Source organism: Monosiga brevicollis, genomic scaffold, assembly GCF_000002865.3.
Source record: "Monosiga brevicollis MX1 MONBRscaffold_17 genomic scaffold, whole genome shotgun sequence".
Lineage (NCBI taxonomy): Eukaryota > Choanoflagellata > Craspedida > Salpingoecidae > Monosiga > Monosiga brevicollis.
The window spans coordinates 402,979-424,900 of record NW_001865054.1 but is presented as its reverse complement, the minus strand read 5'-3'; the positions used below and the strand labels follow the sequence as shown (position 1 = coordinate 424,900).

Genomic DNA, 21,922 nt, shown 5'->3' with positions numbered 1-21,922 from the left:
AATGATTCCGCGCAAAGGCTTTTGGGCCCACAGGCTCCGGCGCTGCAGTCAGGCTTTCCGGGACAGCCTCATCAGCTTGTTTCCCAGGCATCAAATGCATCACTCGGTCAAAGTCTTTTGAGCTCAAGGCAGCCTCTACCACACCATGCGCCAAACCCTGTTGCCCCATCTGCTCAGCAACACCCACTGCAGCCAATGCCACTGGCGCCGGCCTTGTTGCAGCTTCTTCAACAGCAGCAGCAGCAGCAACAACAACAACAACAACAGCAACAGCACCTTTACATGTCTCAAGCGCAACTCCCGCACCCGCAAGTACCACACCTTCAACAACAACAGCAACAACAGCAGCAGCAGCAGCAGGTGGCCCATCATGCGCAGCCACCTTCGTTTCCAAACCTGCACGCCCAATTCGACCTGGCACGTTTCCAGCACCAGCAGCCATCGCATCAGCACCAACAACTAGCGGCCTCGGGCATGTTGCCGCAAGTAGGCTCTGACCTGGGGATGAGCCTTGCTGGCGTGGGTGCACCTGCACAGCAACCTGGCGCGGTTCCCCCTCTCTCATTCAATACTTTGACGCACAATTCCCAAATCCCTGGTACGCACCCCAACCTGTCGATGTACGCCAACTTACACGGAGGTTTCCCACCACAAGCATCTTAGCCATCCTAGTTGAACGAAACGCTGCTCCCTTTCCCCGAGTTAAACGTCTCATTTCTAAACGATGCTTATGAAAATCCCTGTGCGCCGCGTGGGCATTTGTTCGCCCAACTTCCTGTTTCTTTCGTTCTTTTTATCTTTGTCATACCTGGACGCTTCACACCCGTGCCTGTGTCCTGGTCAGTTGTCTGTGGTTTTGCTCTGCCTGTTTAGCGTGCATCGTTGCTCCGTTCACATTTGAACGACTTGGCTCGATGGCAATCAAGACAATGACAATTGTTTCTTGCACGTGATCCCCCTTGCAAAAACCTTGAGGTACCTTGTTCAATGGCACGTACCGCGCCTGGTTTGAACGCTCATTGCATTCTGTGCACATCTCGAGCTTAGCGCCATTCACCTTCCTTTCCCTCAGCTCGCTTCTCGATTCACGTAATTGAACCCTGCCAATGAGGAAAGAATCAAAGCGTTTTTCCGTTTGCCGCCCGAACCCACCCTCCCATTTGCTCCATTGACTACATGGACGACTGATGATGGCACTGTGATTTCAAAAAGCTTGGGACTTCTCCATTGTTGCCAAAATACAGTGGAGGGCGAAGAAGAAAAGGGAAGAAATACAAAACAAAGGCGAGCGAGCGACCGGGTGGTGATGCTTGAAGCACAAGTTTAAAAGGCTCAAGTGAACACGTGTACGACTTGTGAAGAAACGAGAGAAAAAGAGATGAAGGTACACGCGCGGGTTTACGCTCGCATGCAAGTGGTCAAGATACAGCTATGGCAGCCTGTTTAATCGACCTTGATCACATCGTAGATGCGACGCACAAAGGCAAAGCAGCCCAGGAATCCAACCGTGCCAGACATGACGAAAAAGATGATTGAAGCAATGAGCGAGTAGCCAGCGTACAGCATGAGGCTGGCGTAACCCTCCACCTCCATGCGGCTAAGGGCCAAATGGAAACGGACCCATCCAGGACAAGGCAGTGAGACAAGGCCTGGATCAAGGATTTAACATGTAAACCAAAGGCCTGGAACAGGACACCCCAAACAGCTGGACACGCACCGAAAGTAAAAGATGAGCTCGTAGATGAACAGATAAATTGCCGGTGCACCGCCGGTGAGGAAGGAACGCCACCACCAGTGATAATTCTAAGAGTTGCGAGCAGAGACGACAATGCACGAGATGTGATGAGCCGCTGCCGCGAAGTGAAAGGCCGCATCGACAAGTGACTACAGCTCGAGCCTACCTCTGAGCACAGATGAAAGTAGCAGAGCAGAATAGTGCTCTCAACTGTGGTAATGACCAAGATGATGAACACCAGGAACAAAAAGCCAAACACGTAATACAGCTTATGGCCCCTACACACATGGGAAAAGCGCATGGCAAGGACACGCATACCGAGGTCAGAGAACGCACAGGGTGGACCAAATGCGCTGTTTGGCCTGCACTGTTAGCGACGCTCGTGCGGGGCAGGAGCAAACGCACCAGATGCTGTTCAAGATGAAAAAGAGTTGAATGAAAATGCAACCAAAGGGCAAGATGCCACCCATGAGCATGGCTGGGAAAAGGCGCGTGTAAGCGTTCTGCGGAGGGATCTGGCGCGGAATGGGGTTGGTGCGCACAGGCTGCTCCAAGGGTGGGCGCTTGAAACCCATGTAGGCACCAACAAAGGTCAATGGAACTGAGACAAACAGCCAGAGGCAGGAGAGCGCAACAAGGGTGCCAAAAGGCACGGCGGCGGAGGAGGCCTCGCCCCACATGACCAGATTGAGCATGAAGAAAACGGTGAAGATGAACACGGGCAAGGCCACAGCAGTCATAATGACATTGCGCTTCCACTCCTCTCCACCCATGGTTTTGTAAAGGCGTGCCGAGGCGTAGCCGGCGGGCGTGCCAAGGATGACCCACAGCGTGATCATGGCGGTCATGAGAGAGCCTCGCGTGGCTGGCGATAGGAACCCCAGGCTGGCAAAAAAGAGGGTGACGATGGCCATGGCCAGCAGTTGAACACCGTTTCCGACGAGGCAGCTCAGGTAGATGGCACCACGAGGTGGGCGGAAAACATCGCCGTGAACCAATTTCCAGCCAAACTCCTCTTGCGCCTCCTCCTTATCATCAGCATTGTTATAGCGGTTGATGTCCTTGTGCAGCGTACGGACCATGATCACGCCGAGCATGCCGGAGAGGAAGACAACGATGATGAGCGAGTTGACAATGCTAAACCAATGGATGGAGGTGGACTCGCTGGACTGGAGATATGTGTCCCAACGCGAGGCCCACTTGACATCGCTGGCCTCGAAAAAGACGCCATATGAATAAATGACGTGCAGCAACTCCTCGCCCTGAGGCGTGTTGTCCTGTGCCTCAGCCTCGACAGCACCATCAACGCTCTTCTTGGCAGCTGCATCGGCAACACTACGACTGCGTTCCTCCAGAACGTTATGGATTTTGAGCTTGTGCTTGAAGCGGTGCGAGGCGAGGTGAAAAGGTTGAGGAGGTGCGCCTGAATCGCAGTTGAGGTTGTCTATCGACTCGTGCTTGATGGAGCGGGGACGAATTTGTACGCCCACTACGCGCGAGCCCTGTCACGCATGTAAATCGTCATGATGAAGAAACGAAAAGTATAAAGAAAAGGCGACTCGATGCCGGCAATAAAGGGAAGCAAAAGCAAAAGCAAAAGCAACACAGACACACAGACACACACACAGAGGCAGAAAAGGTTGCTTGAGCAAGTGCAAAGGTATTCATGCTCACCTCAAACTCGGGCGCTTGGTGATATTTGACAATAATATCAACATGATTGTTGAGGAAAACCTCTTTGGGATACATGTTGTTGATGTTGTTGATGGTGCAAATGGTCATGCTCTTGGCGGCTTCGCCGATGGCACAGCCAACAGGGAAACCCATGCGATAGTAGGGCTGATCCTGAGGACGAGCTCCACCCCTAAGCATCACGCGAAAGGGAAGGAAAAAAAAAGCAACGTCATGATGGGGCACAGACGGTGGAACCCGACCAGAATGGATGCCATCAGTTCAGAAGGCGATTAAAATGAAGCAACACCAAATGTGTCCACCACCAGGAACGCACTTGCAATTGGCGGTACATTCAACAACAGGCATGTTGTCCATGATCCAGTGATTCATGTAGTCCTTCTTAATGGCGTTGAGAATGCGACGGTAGCTCAGGACATCCTTGCGGGCAGAAGCATTGTACGTACGCGCGCAAAGAGCACGGCAGCTCTCACCCTGCAACATCTTGATCTGAACAACGCAAATAAAAGCCATGAATACGAGCGCAGCGGTGGGTCTGGAACCAACCGTACTGCGGCACATTGTGAGAGAGAGAGAGAGAGAGAGAGAGAAAGAGAGAGAGATATTGCTACCTACCTCGTAAGGGCCCTGACGGATGCGCTCGCCGAGAATGATCTGACCAATGTTCTCAGAGACCTTGGCACCCTCGTGTGCGCCATTGCGACCGTAAGGAGTCTCCCCGGGCTCACAGAAATCAAAGCTAAAAAGAACATCCAATGAGTGAGTGAGCGGCGGTTGTCATTTGCCTTGATAAAAGCAACAGTGCCGCCTTGGCAAACTCGAGCGCCCTGACGTACAAGTAGTAGTCAAAGGGCATAACAGACTCGGTTGAGTCGAGACGGTTGACTTGCAAAGGGATCTTCTCGCCCTGCAAAGTGCCGAAGAAATGAAAGACAACCGAGACGTTGAGGGAAGGCATTGCGAGATATTCGCTGGGACGCTGGCATCTGCGGGGCGGAGCCGACTATTGAGGTCCGAAGCCGCACCTCAGCAAAGGAGCGTGGTGCTACGCCCGGCAGATAAAAGGCGTGGGCTACTGTCGCCAACAGCAGCAACATAGCCGCCAGGCGGCTGGTAGCAAAAAGCGCCATGATCTGATGCACTCAATTAGTCAAGGGTCTCTGCTGCTGGCCGTCGATCTGACGACCTTGCGAAGATATGATTGTGCGAGCCTGAAGAGTCGTGATGTGTGGTGAGGTTGCTCGAGAAGACATCCGCGAGTGCCCCTCAAATCCACACTTTGAAGGCCACGGGGGGCGTTGCAGGCATACCTTGCCGGAGAGCAGGTTCGCACACGTCGAGACTCGCTCGCTCACGGGGGGGTTGAGCGAGGCAAGAGCGCGCGAAATGAGGCTTCCTGTGAATGCGGCGGCATACAGAGTCAGTTGTCATGTGAGAAACACTGCTCACGCAGAGTTTCACATCACAGGACCTTTAAATGCCAGCCGCTCTGATCCGGCTCTTTTAACCCAAACCAGCACACACCCCTCCAACCTCTTTGCCCCTCAGCTCAGCAGTGCAGCAACCATTTTCGAGCCCGAGCAATAGGAGAAGCCAGGGAGAAGACAGGGAGAAGACAGGGAGCAGCAAGGCGGCACAACCCATGAGCTCACTCACCCAGTCAACGTTGTAGTCGAGTTGAAAAATACCAGAAAAAAAAACGTTTCTGGTTGAATGTGATGTTGGCTACCACTTGTCATTCCCACTTGCATGTGGTTGACAAGGGGTGGTTTTGCTGAAAGGCGTTGGAAGAGGGGCAGGGAGCAAGTGGTGGGTGGCAGTCAGCGGGCAACATGGATGGCAGGAGGAGGTTGCCGCTTTGCTTTGAGTGGGCTGGCCGGATGTTCTGGAGACAAGCGCAGGGCACAGGATACGTCGATGACGCGGGCTGTGATCTGGAGATCAGGCACACCTATACCCGGATACACACACACACACACACACACACACACACACCACGACGCGAGTGCTGCGTTGGCCGTTCAGAGAGAGAGAGAGAGAGAGCAAGAGCCACGCTCTTCTCAACAGCTGTTCCGAACCAGCGACCGGAATGTCAGCCAAAGGAGAATGTGTATAGATGTGCCAGCATTAAAAATGGCCTGCGCATACGTTCTTCCGCTGTCACAAGCAGTTTTCACACGAGAGAGAGAGAGAGAGAGAGAGATGTTGGTGCTGCTGCTCTCGTTCGTGTTCCTGGCCGTGCAGGCCACCCTGGTCGTTGGGCTGGCAGCATGGCTGGTGGCTTGGGTGGCTGTGCGGATCTATCGTCCCAAGGATTATGTGGCAGTGCAGCGGGACCTGGGTCAAAAGCGCACGGGTCAGCACCGGTCCACGGTGGCCTTTTTCCACCCCTTTTGCAATGCCGGGGGTGGGGGCGAGCGCGTGCTCTGGTCCGCTATCCAGGCCGTTCACCGCGTCCACCCTGACTATCATGTGCTGCTGTACTCGGGCGACACCGATGCGACGGCTGATATGATCCTTACACGTGCCGCAGAGCGATTTGGCCTCGTCATTGACGCCCGCCGCGTTACCATTGCCTTCCTGCATACGCGCAGCTATGTTGAAGCTCACCATTACCCGCACTTTACCATGCTCTTACAGAGCCTGGGCTCGCTCGTCCTTGGCCTCGAAGCAATCTGCCTCCACCGCCCGGATGTTTTCCTCGATACCATGGGTTACGCCTTTGTTCTGCCCCTCGTTCGGCTGCTTGCGGGTAGTCGAGTGGGCTGCTATGTCCACTACCCCACCATCAGCACCGACATGCTTTCCAAGGTGCGGGATCGCCGCGCCGACTTCAACAATGATGTGACCGTGGGACGCAGCCAGCTGCTCACGCAAGTCAAGCTTCTCTACTACAACATCTTTGCCCTGGCCTATGGCCTGGCTGGCGCTTTTGCAGCCGTCGTCATGACAAACTCCAGCTGGACCCACAATCACATTCGACAGCTATGGTTTGGCAGCCCCCGCCATGCGCGGGTCGTCTACCCGCCCTGCGATACCAGTGGACTCGAGCACCTCGACATTGACAGGCCCCGGGAACAGCTCATTGTCTCTGTGGCCCAATTTCGCCCTGAGAAAGACCATGCTCTGCAAATCGAAGCCTTCGCCCTCCTGCATCAACGCCGCCCTCATGTATGCCTCTGGCCGCCTGGGCACCACTGAGAAGCCCCCCATTGCGCCGCCCTGACCAGGCATTGCATATTTGATGCCATTTACCGTTGTTCGTGTGTAGGTCAAGCTTGTTCTCGTCGGTGGCTGTCGCAATGAAGGCGATGCGCGCCGCGTCGCCTCGCTTCGGGCACAGGCCACCGCGTTGGGCCTGCAGGTACGGACCTTGCGCGACACGAGCTTGTAATCGCGCACATGCTTGGCCGACCATGTGCCCCCGTCAATGATGCCTTGATCATCCCTTCTGGTGATGAACCTGGCACTGAGTAGAGCCCCGACAGCATCGATTTCCGCGTCAACGTTGACTATGCTGTGCGTAAAAGAATATGCATGATCGGCCCCCGCCTCCCTTTGTCAGCACCACCTTGCCTTCTCCTACCAAGTGCTCTTATCGACCTTCTTGACTTCCACGGATGACCCAACGCAGGAACTCAAGGACTGGCTCAGTCGAGCCATGATCGGACTGCACACCATGCGGGATGAACATTTTGGCATTGGTGTGGTTGAATTTCTGGCTGCCGGGTATGTTGCCTCCACATGGCCTGACAATGCCCTATGCTAGCTGCGGGCAGCTCTCGTGGTCTTTGGTACCCATTCATGCAACCTTTTCCGACCTTTACCTGCGTTCAGCCCCATCGCCCTCGCCCACAACTCGGCTGGACCCAAGCAAGACATTGTTATCCCATACGAGAATGAGCCCACGGGCTTTCTCGCAGAAACTGCTCAGGAGTTTGCAAACAAAATGGAAATGATATTGGACATGCCCGAGGGACAGCGGCAGCAATTGCGGGTATGTAAACGACCACCGGCTCCCAGAACATACATTAAAGTAGAGTGAAAAAGTGTCACAAAAATATTGCACCAATCATGTATCTTGTCTTGTGATGTTGTAGGCTCGTGCCCGTGCAGCTGTCAGCAACCGCTTCTCTGATGAGGCTTTTAAGGCGGCCTTTTTGGAAACCATTGCCCCCATCATGTCCGCATAATCGCCCCTTTCACAACCTTGGGCCGCTCTTCTGCATCCCGTCCCTCACCACCTCGGGCCTTGGTGCGCGCACGCGCACACCTACCCCTCTCTCTTGACACATCACCAGCTCTTTGACAGCGCCGCTGAGCGGCCATGACTCTCATCCCAGGTTGGGCCTCTCATCCTTAAAAATTCAACACAAAAAGAATCGGGTGGTTCATGTATCATTGCAATTAACCTTGGTCTACTAATATGAGGGGCCTGCTACGGCATAAGCAAGAGAGGATGGGTGCGATGCAGAGTAGACGTCGTCATCTTCATCATCGGACGATAAGGCAAAGCTCTGGAGGTCACTGGCGTCGTCATCCACTGCAGGTTTTGACAAGGAGCGCGTGTCGAATGCCACATGACAGGCGATGAGCAAGGCACCAGCGAACGTGCGAGACGACAACACGAGAACTCAGATATGTCGTACTGATGATGGGAAACTCGCGAACGCTGGTTCGACGCCGATGCTGATGCCAGGCCTACACGCACAGAGAAAGCTCGAATGAGACATGGCTACAGAAGAGTGTAAGGGCGGGGGTGAAGCTCCTTGCCTCGGCCTTCACGTACCCGCTTGATGTTGACAGGTGTGCACGTTCGCCAGAAACCACCGTTGATTCCGTATACCACCGCGTTGACAAAACCTGCAGCGGGAACCGCGTGAGCCTTTGGCCCGCCCTCCACGACTGTAGCCTACTGCGCGTGCATAATGCATTCAAATAGCCAACCTTGCATGGGCGAGGTCACCGACTGCATCAAGTACAAGACAAAGATGGGATGGCTGGTGTCCACCGCATTCTGAACCCGATTCACGATGGCAAAGATGGAGAGCAACAGATACACCGCCGGGTAAATCCTATGGGAAGGAACGATCCCAGGGCGGCATGAGCTGACCATGTCAGTGTCTTGAGGCAAACTGTGCTTCGCCTTTTGTTTAGCTTTGTTTTTGTTATTTGTTTGTTTGTTTGTTGTTGTTGTTTTTTTGTTTTTTCTTTGTGGGGGGTCGCGGGCAGCTCATTTGCACGACCAGAAGCGCGGCGGCCATGGAACGTCGGTCATCATGTGGACGTACAGCAAAGGTTGCACCTGGCGACGCAAGATGTCTCGGTCTTCCTCCAGATTGGGCGAATAGGTACCCTGCCACACGGTGAGGCTACGCTTGACTTGCCGCCGGATGATGCCGTAGGTCACGGCTACGCCCACAATCAGAATGATCATGGGGCAATCTGCTCCCCACCACAGCAAGAGAATATTTAATCAATAAAATGGAAATGAGCAAAACACGGAAACACACCGAGCGCGATTTCAAGGCGCGGCAGGAGCCACTCACACCAAATTCCAAAGCGCAAGGCAACGTGTTCCGGCTTTATCCAACACCACGCCCCTGCTGGGCCATAAGCGCCCATCAAGAGAGGAATTGCGGTTGGAATGACTGGAAACCCCCAGGCGAGCAAGTGATACCAGCTAACAGAGAAAGAAAGGCGAAATCGGGATAATGAATTGCAGAAAGGCCGAAAGCAAGAGCATCACAGGCACCTGCGTAAAGCCAAGCACGTACCGTTCGAGCCGCGTTGTATCTTGTTTGTGCACAAGATTGGCGTACACGTTGTATGTGATGACGCAGATCCAAAGAATGACCGACCAATCTACCCATGGTTTGCACCAAACAAAGAGGGATCACGTTCGTTTCAGTGCAGAGGTGAGCACGGCAGAGCAAAATGTGCGTGTGTGCGCGCGCTGGCTGCGACCAAGGGGAAGGAGAGAGGATGTGCATCAGCTCAGATTGAGTTTCACCTGTGTAGGTCATCCAGACGGCTTGTGCGGCGCAGATCATGTCATCCCGTGGATGTTCGGATGCCTGTGACATCAAGAAGGTCAAAGCGAGAGGTAATATCAACGATGCCGCCTGACACGGCGCGGTCTCGCAATTTCTGGTCTGTGGTTGGGTATGGTTGTGTGGGTGCGTCACGGACTTGAAAATAAGGAAAGCAGTCCAAGAGAGCAGCCCCGGTCAAGAACATGATCAATCGCTGCGCAAAGTTGCGATATCGCTGAAAGAGCCAAATGCTGAACAGAATGACCAAGCTGCCAAGATCAAAGGACCCGTGATCATGAGAGCACCGAAGAGCGCCCGGAGGGACACATGGCAGAAGACAGGCAAGCCGAGCCTAAACACCCAACGCACCAGCCCAATAGAGACATGGAAGCTGCTGTGATGCGCAAGGCCACGATGGTGCGCTAATGGAAGGTTCAAAAGGGTAAGTCCGATGCTAATATCAAAGGATCTGCGCGGGAGATGGACCACGTACGCAGTCATTTTCATTTGCAAAGGTGTCGCAGAGCGTCGAGTTGCCTGCCATGGCGCTCGGTTAAAGACAGAGTCAATGTTGCCCAAGCAGATGAATCACTGAGAGAGGCGTGCACGCGCAAAAAACACGCTCGCTCATGACGTGTCGCAGTGTCGTGGTCCCCTCCGGAGCCGACCGACCGAATCGAATCGACTTTCGGCAAATTCTGGGATCAAAAGCGACCCGGCCCATATACGGCACGGCGGCCACCTGATCCTTCACACCACGTGTCCCAATGCCAACACCCCTCTGTTGTGTACAGCCACGCTGGCGCATGCACCTCAACCGCTGCCCCCTCCCACGTCCCAAAAAAACCCCTTCCAACTAACTCGCACAATCGCAAAATGAAACACAAGACACACAGAGACACACACAGACACACAGACAGAGATGAGGGTGCGTGTGTGTGTGTGTGTGTGTGTTGTGTGTGTGAGAGAGAGAGAGAGAGAGAGAGAGATGAATTGGTTGAGAGAGAGAGAGAGAGAGAGAGAGAGAGAGAGGGAAGAGAGAGAAGAGCCGAAATGTCAGATAAATTGTGACTTGAGCTGTGAGACCAACATCGGTGAGGAGGGGCTGGGGTTGAAGGGGGGGGTCGGAATCATTTAGGTGCAGTGTGAAGAGGGTGGCGGGGGGGGGGGGACGAGGAAGAGGAGACAGAGTGGGAGTGAAGAGGAAGAGGAGCTGGGGGAGGGGGACTGAGTGTTGGTGTTTTGGGGCGCAGAACCACAGAGGCATGGCTACGTTGAGCCACCTCGTGATCACGCTTGTGGGTGAGCACGTGGCCGTCGAGATTCCCGAGGCTGCCTGGACAGCCCTTGAACAGCGTATGTTTGTCCCCGCCCCAACCCTATGCAGACATCCTCCAGCGTTTGATCGACTGGGACGGAAGTGATTCGACCATCAATCTCATTGAACATGCCTCCGTAGCCAACAAGGGCGCAGGTGAACAGCTTGGGCTGAGCCTAGACGCCCTGTTGACACAGCCTCTGCAGGAGCGGGCGGCCGACCCTGCCTCGTGGACCAAGGAACATGCCGAACAAATTGCCGCGTTTCGTGGCCGGGGAAAAACTGGGCGCCTTCAGGTGTGTTCTCAGAAACGCGCGCCCCAAGCAGCCAACCCAAGACCACAGACTGCAACTGTACACGCTCACCCAGCTACCCCTTGCGCGACGCCGCCTTGTTTCACGCGCCTATAACCCTCCAGTCTCTGAAATTCATACAACACATGTATGAGCGCTTGTTGCCGGCGTTGGTGGCCGAGTATGGGTCGCTAAACTGGCACCGCGATGCTGAAGCCAAAACTATCCGCTATAAACAGACTGCAGCTGGGCAATCAACGCGGCAGCTGCGGCAGGCTTTGCACCACGATCTCGGGCCCATTGTCCTCCCGCTCCTGCCCTTGTTGGAGCTCGATGATCGCTTGGCAAATCGGCGATTCATGCTGGGCCCTCGCAACGGCACCTACCTTTCGGCCACCGACGTGGCTGGCGCTGTGCTCCTGTTGGCCTACGAGCAGCATCTGCGCCAGGACGAATCTTGGCAGCATCTGCCCAATTTACGGCGCTGGGTGGACGGCCTGCTGGCCATCCTCAATGAGCGCTGTACCGGCTTACCACCCGCCCCACCGGGGGCCGCCGACAACCATCTGCGCCGTGAAGAAGGCTTGACCAAGCAAGCTCTCAAAATGGTGCCCTCGCGCGTTGACGAGGCCATGAACGTATGTCGTATGGACTGGGCCTGCAAAGGGTGTCTCTCCTGTCGCTCCAGGGCGCATGGTCATTTTTGCTGGGTCCCCGCTCATGTGCTGCGGCCAAAAATGAGCAGAGCCGAAAGACGCGCAATTCTCGGCGTCGCGGCATGGAAGCCCAATGGTTCGATCAGCTCAATGCCATGCGCAGGCCGCCCACAGAGCTGGAAAACTTGGCCGGCATCATGCAGGGGTGGGTTGCGTTTTATCCTGCTGCATTGCTTGGCCAAACCATGCTCTGTGTGGTTACGTCGCGCTGGACCGCCCACGTCATGGCCGTAACCTGCGCCTCTCACTCATGCGGTGGGGTCACGATTTAGGGAACGGACGCACCGCGACGATTCTCCTGACGCCCCATCACGTCAAGATTACTTGCTGGCTCGGCTGGACGCTGTCATGCGCCCAGACAGCGCGGTGCCGGAGCTGGACCCGGCTTGTGGTGAAGTACGCCCAGACAAGCAACTCCGGAAACGTCAACAGGTCGATAGTATCAGTCGGGCCATCTGCGGGGTCGCACGACCCGGCGATCGCGTGGTTGAATTCGGCGCGGGTGGGGGGCATCTGGGCCTCTTGCTGGCCTACGTGCTCAAAGACTGCGAGGTCTGGATCAAATTGAGCCATGCTTGGGCCATGTTGCTTTTGGCATGTGATCTTGAGCCGCATATGCGTCTCACATACTGACTGCATATCGGTTTAGATTATCTTGTTTGATCGAAATGTCTTCTCCTTGTCCCGTGCGTTGCAACGGGCAGCCCAGCTCAAGCTCACCAACGTGTCGGTGCGCAATGTTTTTCTTGCTTTGATCCATCTTGCTTGGGTTTATGCTTTTCTTTATAAGAGGCAAGGGGAGGGTGGCGCATTGTGTTTTTTTTTTTTCTCTCTTCCCGCCTGTGACCACTCCAACCTGAAATCGGTGCAATCATGTGCAGGTTTGCATCGGCGATATGGAATCCTTTGCTGAAATGGCGCTTCCTTTTGATCTGGGGGTGGGACTTCACTTTTGTGGCATGCTGACCGATCTGGCCCTCAACGCTTGCATCAGCCAGCATGCTGCCTTTGTGTTTTGTCCGTGTTGTTATGGCAAAGTACGTCAGATCCGTGCTAGAGCCGGCATTGCAATGGACCAAGCTAGCAATGCACTTGTATTTGAGTGCTTCCTGAGTCTGATGGTTGATCCTTCCGCCCATCGTGGCCAATACAGATCTCCCGCAACTTTAACAAACAAGGCGAATGCGTCATGGACTACCCCCGCTCCGAACGGTACCGAGATTTGGGCATGGACATGCATGCCTTTTCTGGCTTTGGTGTGGCTGCGGACCAAGACCCCGGCATGCTGGAGGACGGTTGCACGTACAACATGACTTCGCCCGAAGCGGCCGTGGCCGATGCGTACATGGACACAATCGACGGCGATCGCCTTTCGTTGGCAGAGGTTGGTCCAATCATCCGCCCCGCTCAAACTCGCGCTCATTTCTTGTTGCGTGTGGACCACTAAGACCCAAGGCACGATGCATGGTTCTCAGGAGGCTGGCTATTTGGTAGCACTGGGTCGGCTCAGACCCTTGGAATGCACGCCCAAGCACAACATTATCTGCGGCTCATTTCACAAAACTCAATTGGTATAGCTACCAATGCTCAGACACCTGCTTTTCCTCACATCCAGAAGCCAAAGCGAAGAGGGTGGGCAGGAGTCGGCGAAAAAAAGTGACTAAACAAGAGTGCCAATTACTTGGAGTCAATGACAACGTGACAAGCCATTGTGGTCGAATCGGGTAGGACAACACAGCCCTTGGGGCAAGGGAACAGACAAAAGACAGAGGCGAAAAAAAAAAAGGGGGGGGGGGGGAAAGGAAAAAGAAAAACAGAAGAAACGTCGTCAAAGCAAGCAAGCAAACAACCCGTCTTAACCTAGTCACATGCTGAGGGTGCTAAGCAACCGTCTTATTCACACACTCAAGCAAAAGGCTTTCAGGGCGTCGCTGCCGAAGCATTGCGCTTAGCGATGGCGGTCATAATGATCTGGATATCTGGCGCGCTGACACCAATGTCTTGCAGATCCTCCTCGGCTAAGTCCGAGAAAAATTCCAGGTCGTCATACTGAAGATGAAGCCATAATCATAACATGAGCGCAACAGTTGAGAAAAAAAAGGAGACAAACATGAAGCCAAGGCATCGCAGACGGTGGGTGTAGAAGCCTTACGCCAGCTTGGATGAAAGCGCCTGCAAGTTGCCCAAGCTGCAGCTCATGAAAGAACTGGCTCACTTGCAATTTCGCGTGCTATGGAGTTGGGGGAGACAGACAAGGCGGCGACAAAGTGCGTGCGGATTGAGAGCTGAATCCTAGGTGTAATAGCAAAGAGCCAACAGAAAAGTTGAGGCGTCAAAACCATACCTGTTTGTTGAGGTCTGAGGGCCCCGCACGCGTAGCTGGCACCATCATGGATGCTGGCCGTTTGGCACGCTCCTTTTCAGCCAGAGTAGCAGCACCCATGGGGCGTCGCTCGCTCAGCCCCATGCGGGCCCGAGGCGGAATGGCAGGTGGCCCATGCGCTGAAGCCATGCCTTCGGTAAACGTGGCGTTGTGCCGCAATGGAGCTGCTGCAGATGGGCAAGAGCGGTGAATCAGACTCTATGCTCAACATAGGTCATGGCAACACCAGACCAAGCGACCCTCATGCAATTGAAGCAGGCGTACCTCGTCGAGTACGCCGGCTGCCGTCTAGGGTGGCGTCCAGGGCATCCAAATCCTCATCGCCGGCTGCCACCAGGTCTGTTTGTCCCATGGTGCTCTTGCCCCGTGCTCCGTCCACGCACATGTGCCCGGCCAATGTGCCCTACCGAAAGTAAACGTGGAGCACGGAATGAACTGCTAAACCTGCTGAGCTTGGCAATTCGTCGCACGTGCGAAAGCATACCGTGAACTCGCCGTGGTGAGATAAATCCACCTTGAAGGGGCAGGGCTGGGCAGAAGAGCTGAACATGTTCATCAACGACAGCGATCCCTCGCCTGCACACCCGATCAGCCATCAATGCAGTCCGTTCGAAGTGAGCACACCTGCTGGAGCGTCGTCTCAGCACAACAGCACCCATGGCAGCCAAAAAAAACCAGTAACAAGAGCAAGCAAGCCGCACCATAGGATTCATCGCCATCTTCTGATTTGACAGCAATGAGCAGGTGCTCGTGCTCTAGGTAGGCACGATCAGCCACAGCGGGCACGATGCGTGGAAAGTCCGTCTGAAGCCCCGAGGACGCATGCCAGCATGAGATAGCCTCTGTATTGCCGTTGCTCGGTGGTGGCACTGATGGCTTGAGCCCAAGGCGAGCAGGTTGACAAGATGATCCTCAAGAAACTTACGCCAGCCCAAATGGGGTTCTTCGGCTCATAGTCATAATCTGAGTTGCGCACGGTCTGTTGCTTGCCTACGAAAGAATGAGAATATGAAACCCCCCACCCCCCCTCGGGTTAGCCAGGGCAATGGGACCTAAAGCTCGTACCATCAATAAAGTTGGCGTAAAATTGTAGTACAAATTTGACATTGGCGGCGGTCTTGAGCTTGGCTACGGCACTGTGAAAAAACACGGTGCAACGATTCTCGCCACTTCCCAAGGTGCTGTCAGAACAAGCAAAAGAGCGAGGATAGAGTGCGGTGCATGAGGCGTGCTGAGCCGAACGGATAGAAAGTGCCAGTCCACAGGAGCTGAAGATATCGGTTTTGACATCAAAGAAGAAGAGCCACTTTAGATGAACAGGGTCCCTGCCCTTTGTACCACCATGCCCAATAAACCACACCCTGCTGACCTTGCATGCTGATCAGTAACTTGGATATCAAAGGTGGCAAAGACCGGGCTATGATCACTGGTCATGATATCCGTCGTTGCACCATAGCTTGTCTGCCAATATGAGCACAACGCCTCGTCAGTGATTGACAAGTGGCTAAGGAAGGTCAAACACGCATTGGTGCACGAGCATGCCTACCTGTTTGATGTAGAGGTTGGGAAAGCTACGCCACATGATGCGATCTGTATAGGAGGGCACGTTGATCTTGATGCCGCTGGCCTAGAACACGCATGGCCACAACAACCTGCATTACAAAAAGGCAAAGACCCGACAGATCTGCCGCATCCAGGAAGGAGCGTCACATCCGGTTTCTCGCTGGCACACCTTTTGCTTCTCGTACTCGTACACGTCTCGTGTGCCCCGCTTGTAGCGATATGAGGGGGGAAACTCGATTGGGCCCTCCTCTGTCACAGGGATGAGGCCAGAAGACGCGCGTGAGAACAGCGATGATGAGCTGGAACATCAGGGCATGAGAGATGAGACTGACCGAATCCAAAAAACATCTTTTGTGAGCCGCGCTGCATGAGGAGCTGGTCGTATTGGCACAGGCGTGTGTACTGCTGCCTCTTGGCATCGTCAATCACCATGTTAACGGGAAGATTGATGCGGTAGTTGAGGTCGCCAAAGAAAAAGACGTGATGAAATTGATTGAGAATGTCAAAGCCAGACAGGTGCTTTTGGCCCAGTTGTAGCTTGGAAAAGATGTCCAGAGCGTTGGTGTTGCGCTTCAAAAGCTACGCGTGGTCACCCACGTGCGGAAGACGACCGTGTGAGCACGACTTGCAGTCAGCCCGAGAGCGCAAAACGACTGTTTAGTAGTCGCCTGAGACAAAATGGCAGCTGTGTACCTTTTCCGATCCGGCTGCGAGATGACTGTTGATGAAGCAGAAGGAGGTCTGGTTGACGAAAAACGCTATTCCCACCCCACCTTTGTTGCCGAGCTTATTAGCCAATCCCTGGTCAAGGTAATGGTTGCACCATTTTGAGTCACGGGGCTAAGAGAGCCTGCCTCGGCCCAACCCAGGACAGCCTGAGCGCCTGCTATCAGGAGGTACTGACCGTGGCAACGACGCTCTGTTGTAGATGGCTGACTTTGTTCATGTGCTGATCGCGCACGAAGACCACAAGTCGAATCTGCAGCAATTTTGCAAAGGCCAGTTGCTGGTAGCCGGCACCGATGTGTTGCCGCACCAGCGCCAACCAGTCCTTTTCTGCCATGCCCGCCTCTTGGCAGCCTAAGACCGAAGAATTGCGTCATGGTTGCACGAATGAGGGCGCAAAGTGATGTTCCTTCTCAAAGAAGCGGGTGGCGACCCGCCTCTTGATAGCGGGAAAAAAACAGACAAGAAGCAAAACTCAAAGGCCTACCAATAGCTAGAATGTCGTGCTCTGAATTGGATGGGAGAGCTCGACCTTGGCCTTGACAAGCGAACCAGCTACTCAGGTCGTTGGGCGCCGCCACCTGTGCATGCCATAAACACACCCAGACGAATTGAGCTTCACTTTTTGAAGGTGCCAGGCTCTGTCGCTGACGTATGTTGCACATTCGCAGGCGTTTGCAGAAGGGGATTTTCAAAAAAGATCCGTGCAAGGACATACATCACCCATGTTGAAGGTTCCAATCCAAATGCTCAGCTTGGAGTGGCGGCTATCCTCAAGTTGGTGCCCACCGTGTCGCATTTTGAGCATCCGCACTTTTTGGCAAAAGTCCTCTCGATGCTAACCCGACGTGTAAAAAGCCGTACATAACGCCCAGGCGAGGAAACAAAGGCATGAGTCGGCGGGATGCCACTTCGCAATGGGCGACTCCATCCCGAGCAGATGAAAGAAGGAAGCGTAACAAACCTGTAGATCTTCGAATATGTAATCCTTGCGTCGTTTGCCCTGGAACAAAATGGCCAAGCGCTGTTTGTTGGACCGCGACTTGATCAGTTGCACAACCTCGTCGTGACGATAGGTCTAATGGGTGATCGCAGGCCAATGTTGTCACGGTCGTATCCCGGTATTGCAACACCAGTGAGAATGAGAACCCTCTCTGTGAGAATTTGAGGCATATGGAGCCCAGGCAAGGCAAAACTTGATGCACGACCGGCCAACCTTGTTGTCCTGTGACCCGGCACTGTGGCGAGTGAGGACGACGCCTTGGTTGACATCCACAGTCAGCTCCTCGGCTTTGCCCATGACCTTTTCCACCTTGCGCACGTTGTAACTGTAGACGTTGTCATCGCGGGCGCGACCCTCCTCATAGATGAGGGCCTCTTTCTCCGAATGACGGCACGTGGAGTGGCGCAGAAACGACGTGGCCTGCGTCGCGCGGGCAAAGCCGAAGCATGTAGTAGCCGACCGTGAGAGACACTGACGTGGGCACGGGAGGTGTGTACATGTCCAGGATAGCAAGGCAAAACCTGAGTGGATGCGTCCTGCGAAATATCTCGGGCCATCTGTAGATTGTGAATGAGGTAAAGCAGCGGGTCTTCATCGGCTTTTGACTCATCCAGCTCGTGAAGTTGAAACTATAGACACGAGTGGCGGTGCAAGATAAAGCGCGGGCAAAGATGCACAGGTGAATTTGCATGGGATACGCGGATGGGGCTAACACTGAGCCACTGGAGTTGGTGGGCCTCAAGACCAGTGATAGAGCAGCACCAGACGGACCGGTTCGGCGCCAGGAAAGCCGCGTTCCTCGCTAGCGAGCTGGAAGAGATTGCGGGTGGCCTCCATACGAGTTGTGAAGCGTCGTAGCTCGGTGAGTAAGGGCTTCGCGGCTGCATGTAGCTGTTTTTGCGCAAACGCAGCAGTGATGAGTCAGGCCCGTCAAGTTCTAGGTGCAAACCAGATTGTCTGAGTGCGGAAAAAGACATACCATCTCGTTGAAACCAGGAATGCTACCCATGGACTTGATGGCGTTGCTGTCTTGACACGCGGTGCCTTGAATGTACTGTTGCAGTTGCCCCATAGCTGAGGGATCCGATCTGGGGGGGGGATCGTGCGTTAGTCGAAACAAGGGAAGCACAACGACGACTGGGCGATGAGAAGAGTAGAAAGTCACAGTGTAGGAAGCGTCAGTCAAGGATACGCACCTGGAAGTGGCATGGTTGAGGTCAAGACTGCTCTTGAGAGCTGAAATGAGGCGACAATCGCCAGTTGACTCATCATCGTCCCCGTCCTCGTCGTCGTCATCATCATCATCATCGGTGGTTGAGGCGTGTGAGGGCGTCTCTTCGTAGATGCCGGTGTTGTTGAGCTCAAGAGGGATGATGGGAGGACTGGCAAGGATATTTTCTGTTTGTAGAGCGTGGATCATGGCCCGAAGCGACGGGTATACCGCATCCACACCCTAATTGCGCAGCCAGAATCAGCCAGAATGTGTACGAGTCACCGGCGAGAGGACATGGTTGAGGGCAATCCAAAAGCAAAAGCAAAAGGCAGCGAGACATGGCCAATGTGATGTTTGGCAAGCGCACGTACGTCTACGACGACAGAGTTGTCCTCGCGAATTGTCAGGCGGTAGTGGTGCACCAAGTCGTCCTGGCTATCATCATCCATTTTCCCACCCCACGATAGAAACGGCAGCGATGAACAGGAATGAGGATCATTGCGTGTCGAGGAGTGCTCGCTCAAAGTAGTACCACAATCCATAAATGTCTCCAATTGCATGGAAGCATGGACTTACAAGACGGAGAGGACAGAGGCCCCCTGCACGCGCTCCGAGTCGCGAACGAGAAAGGTGCCCTTGGCTCGGCGACGAGTTAGCATTGTCTCCGCCACCGATCTGCAGAATTTATTGGGGTGTTTGACCCGTTTTCGACAGGAGACACAAGCCAAACAAAGGTTTAACCTCTATGAGCACTAGGGTCAGATCGACGCGAGCGCGCAGGGATGCGTACCGGCTCATGTTGGTGTAGTGCCATGCCTCTTGGCTTGTTTCAAATGCATTGTATCGAGCCATGGCGCAAGGTGACAAGGAGCCACGACACAATGCCAGAATCAGAATGAGGATGGGACAAGTGTTGATCGAATGCCTCAAGACCGGGCCAGGCCCACATTCAGGATCAGTACGGCCACGCCTATGGAACGCGGCGCAACGGCATCAGTGAGAGAAGCCGCTTGGCCTGACCTCTGCAGCGGCGTGCTGTGCATGCGTCAAGAGCTGCCCGATCCAGAGCAACCCAGAGCATGCTTCAGATGCCAAGCGCTCAGACAAGTACGAGCAGCCATGGCAATCTGATGCTGCCGATGCCACTCATTTTCAAGCCCGCTCTTCACAGCTGCGACACCCCTACGGCTGCGCCCTCGTGCTGGCCATCAACGTGCGTACCAGAAAGGGATTCTCGCACTGCATGTACACCTGCAGGTACTGCTCGTATTGATACGGCGACACCCTCCCAGCACGGGGCGTGCCCTTGTCCAAGGAAACAACTGAAGTGGAAGGGGAGAGCGGACGCCGCGCCGCGGAGATCAATCCCGATCCGAAGGAGGCGGATGCACTGAGTTTCAGCACGACCGCCCAGTTCGTTGATCAGTCACTGTTGTTTGCCAAAGCAGATGATGATGATCAACACACACACACACACGCATCTGCTCTCTCTTCCTTTCTTTCTTCTTTCAATCTCGCTCTCTCTCTCTCTCTAGTACAGTTGGCCTTTGAGAGTGTGTCTAACATTACACATCCGCTTCGCTTCTGAATGTCAGATTGTCAGATGTCAGACGGTTGATTCATTCGATGGTCCACGAGTTGGGGATCAGGATTTTTGGATTATTTTTGGCAGGCGCAGGAGCAAGAATGGCGACCGCGAAAAGCGTGACGGCAGCGGCCTTGAGCCAGCTTGGGGTGTGTCGATGGTGCTGTGCGCGATTTGACACTGTAGATAGCGAGGAAACTACGCCAGAAGACGACTTAACGGTGGAGACGGAGAGCCCTTGCGTGCTTTGTGAAAACCTATTGCCCGAGCTTCATGATGACGCCTACCTGCGCGAGCTGGCCAGTGCGGTGGGCGGCCCGGGCTACGACAGTCCCCGTCTCAACTTTAGCATCAATCTTCCCGCTGCTTTTGATGCACATCTGAGAAGCCTCACCATGGCACATTCATCCAGGTTTGTTGGAAGCAAAGCTGGGTTGCACTTGCGCCTCCTTTTCGGCTCAAATGGTTCCGTATCTGCATGCGGATCCTGATCGTGTCTGGGACTCGTGCTGTCCTTCCACCACAGCGCGGGAGTCACCATTCAAGAGAATGTGCCTCTTAAAAATGCCGTGCGGGAAGCGTTGCGACACCAACTCATGCCGCTCCTGCCCCAGTACACTTGGGGGGGTGGCCATGAGTTCCTCGTTCACCTGGTACGCTGGTCATCGCTGTGCCAAACATCATGTGCGGTTTCTCCACGGTTGCGCTCCTTCACTCAAACATCACACACTGTATTGGGATCAGACGTGGGAGACCGCCCACTCGCTGCAGTTTTACGATCGCCTGAGCAAAGTACGGCACAACTTTCGTCGGCCCAAAGCTCAAAAAGTACGTGCTCATCAACACCGCTGGGTAGCGTCGGCCTGCGAGCCACGTTGACCCCTCACCGCATGGGGACACTTTTTGTGCAGCGCTGACTCTTCTCTTCCATTCTCGTTTATTTTTCTCAGCGCGGAGTGATTCGACCCTGGACGACCAAGGATATCGACAGCCTCCTGGAGCGCATCGACATGAGCACTTACACTCGGTTGGCAAACACTATCCCCTTGCCCTTGCCCATCGCAGCATGACATCTATCGCAGTACCCCATGGCCTTCTCACATCCTTTTGTACATGTGCGCACCCATCAGCCACATGCCATGCCCCCCCAAGGCCCCAAGCAAACCCATTGCCCCGCCCGCTGTCACCTTTCAGCGCGCTCCCATTTGGATTGGCGGTATGGTCCTCATTGCGTGCGCAGCTGGTGTTTAGCAAGTGGGATTTGTCATCTTCGCGTGGCGAGGCAGGGGGCGGGGGGTTGGAGAACAACAAGCGTTGCGTTGATGGTTCGACCACTTGGTGCAGGTCGTTACATCAAGACCAGGCGAGGCATTCCCCAGAGCCCGTGGGCGGAGAAGGGTGAGGAATCAGTGGAACAAATTATCCGGGACCCCTTGCTGCCAGCCCTGCGGACGGAACCGGGCACCTTCATCTCGGCTGGTCGGGAGGTGTGTGTCCGAACGTTAGCGCATCCACCCCAATGCTATCGCGAGGCAGCAAGTCACTCACAACCCCGCTCTGGCGCGAGTAGGATGTGGACGTGCGCATGCTCGGCGAAGGGCGGCCCTTTGCCATCGGATTCACCGACGCCCTTCGTCATTACATACCGTGGGAGGAAATG

At 54.6% G+C, this 21,922-nt stretch overlaps 7 protein-coding genes across 7 annotated transcripts; 4 read left to right on the top strand and 3 right to left on the bottom strand.

Annotated features, from left to right (window-relative positions):
* Positions 1–939, top strand: MONBRDRAFT_33229 (uncharacterized protein). The gene has a single exon (XM_001747536.1). The coding sequence runs from the start codon at positions 196–198 to the stop codon at positions 661–663; it is 468 nt and encodes a 155-aa protein (XP_001747588.1). The 5' UTR covers positions 1–195; the 3' UTR covers positions 664–939.
* A 269-nt stretch (positions 940–1,208) lies between these two features.
* Positions 1,209–4,557, bottom strand: MONBRDRAFT_37855 (uncharacterized protein; the record flags this gene model as incomplete). The annotated part of the gene is made up of 9 exons (XM_001747447.1): positions 1,209–1,597; positions 1,718–1,803; positions 1,902–2,013; positions 2,141–3,237; positions 3,410–3,599; positions 3,744–3,916; positions 4,043–4,166; positions 4,264–4,334; positions 4,453–4,557. 9 exons carry the CDS (start codon positions 4,555–4,557, stop codon positions 1,444–1,446), a joined length of 2,112 nt encoding a protein of 703 aa, XP_001747499.1. The 3' UTR covers positions 1,209–1,443.
* Positions 4,558–5,629: 1,072 nt separating this feature from the next.
* MONBRDRAFT_27085 (uncharacterized protein) lies at positions 5,630–7,620 on the top strand (the record flags this gene model as incomplete). The annotated part of the gene is made up of 6 exons (XM_001747535.1): positions 5,630–6,598; positions 6,699–6,791; positions 6,905–6,946; positions 7,062–7,156; positions 7,265–7,424; positions 7,528–7,620. The coding sequence occupies 6 exons, from the start codon at positions 5,630–5,632 to the stop codon at positions 7,618–7,620; spliced, it is 1,452 nt and encodes a 483-aa protein (XP_001747587.1).
* A 719-nt stretch (positions 7,621–8,339) lies between these two features.
* On the bottom strand, positions 8,340–10,729 carry MONBRDRAFT_33227 (uncharacterized protein; the record flags this gene model as incomplete). The annotated part of the gene is made up of 9 exons (XM_001747446.1): positions 8,340–8,502; positions 8,719–8,872; positions 8,977–9,110; positions 9,205–9,292; positions 9,441–9,504; positions 9,620–9,731; positions 9,832–9,884; positions 9,956–9,999; positions 10,324–10,729. The coding sequence occupies 9 exons, from the start codon at positions 10,727–10,729 to the stop codon at positions 8,340–8,342; spliced, it is 1,218 nt and encodes a 405-aa protein (XP_001747498.1).
* Positions 10,730–11,432: 703 nt separating this feature from the next.
* Positions 11,433–13,366, top strand: MONBRDRAFT_27083 (uncharacterized protein; the record flags this gene model as incomplete). The annotated part of the gene is made up of 7 exons (XM_001747534.1): positions 11,433–11,711; positions 11,819–11,934; positions 12,062–12,185; positions 12,439–12,519; positions 12,671–12,826; positions 12,943–13,173; positions 13,238–13,366. The coding sequence occupies 7 exons, from the start codon at positions 11,433–11,435 to the stop codon at positions 13,364–13,366; spliced, it is 1,116 nt and encodes a 371-aa protein (XP_001747586.1).
* A 343-nt stretch (positions 13,367–13,709) lies between these two features.
* MONBRDRAFT_27082 (uncharacterized protein) lies at positions 13,710–19,529 on the bottom strand (the record flags this gene model as incomplete). Its single annotated transcript, XM_001747445.1, has 24 exons — positions 13,710–13,838; positions 14,134–14,336; positions 14,437–14,575; positions 14,657–14,748; positions 14,874–14,976; positions 15,098–15,162; positions 15,238–15,353; positions 15,542–15,633; positions 15,719–15,799; positions 15,905–15,984; positions 16,068–16,314; positions 16,429–16,536; positions 16,640–16,815; positions 16,949–17,042; positions 17,180–17,299; positions 17,426–17,539; positions 17,678–17,884; positions 17,941–18,093; positions 18,236–18,355; positions 18,444–18,552; positions 18,661–18,917; positions 19,049–19,112; positions 19,254–19,352; positions 19,468–19,529. The coding sequence occupies 24 exons, from the start codon at positions 19,527–19,529 to the stop codon at positions 13,710–13,712; spliced, it is 3,030 nt and encodes a 1,009-aa protein (XP_001747497.1).
* Positions 19,530–20,357: 828 nt separating this feature from the next.
* MONBRDRAFT_33226 (uncharacterized protein) lies at positions 20,358–21,422 on the top strand (the record flags this gene model as incomplete). The annotated part of the gene is made up of 5 exons (XM_001747533.1): positions 20,358–20,674; positions 20,789–20,915; positions 21,007–21,090; positions 21,213–21,289; positions 21,393–21,422. Coding segments are annotated over exons 1-5 (627 nt in total), but the record flags the coding sequence as incomplete, so codon positions are not given.
* Positions 21,423–21,922: the final 500 nt, after the last annotated feature.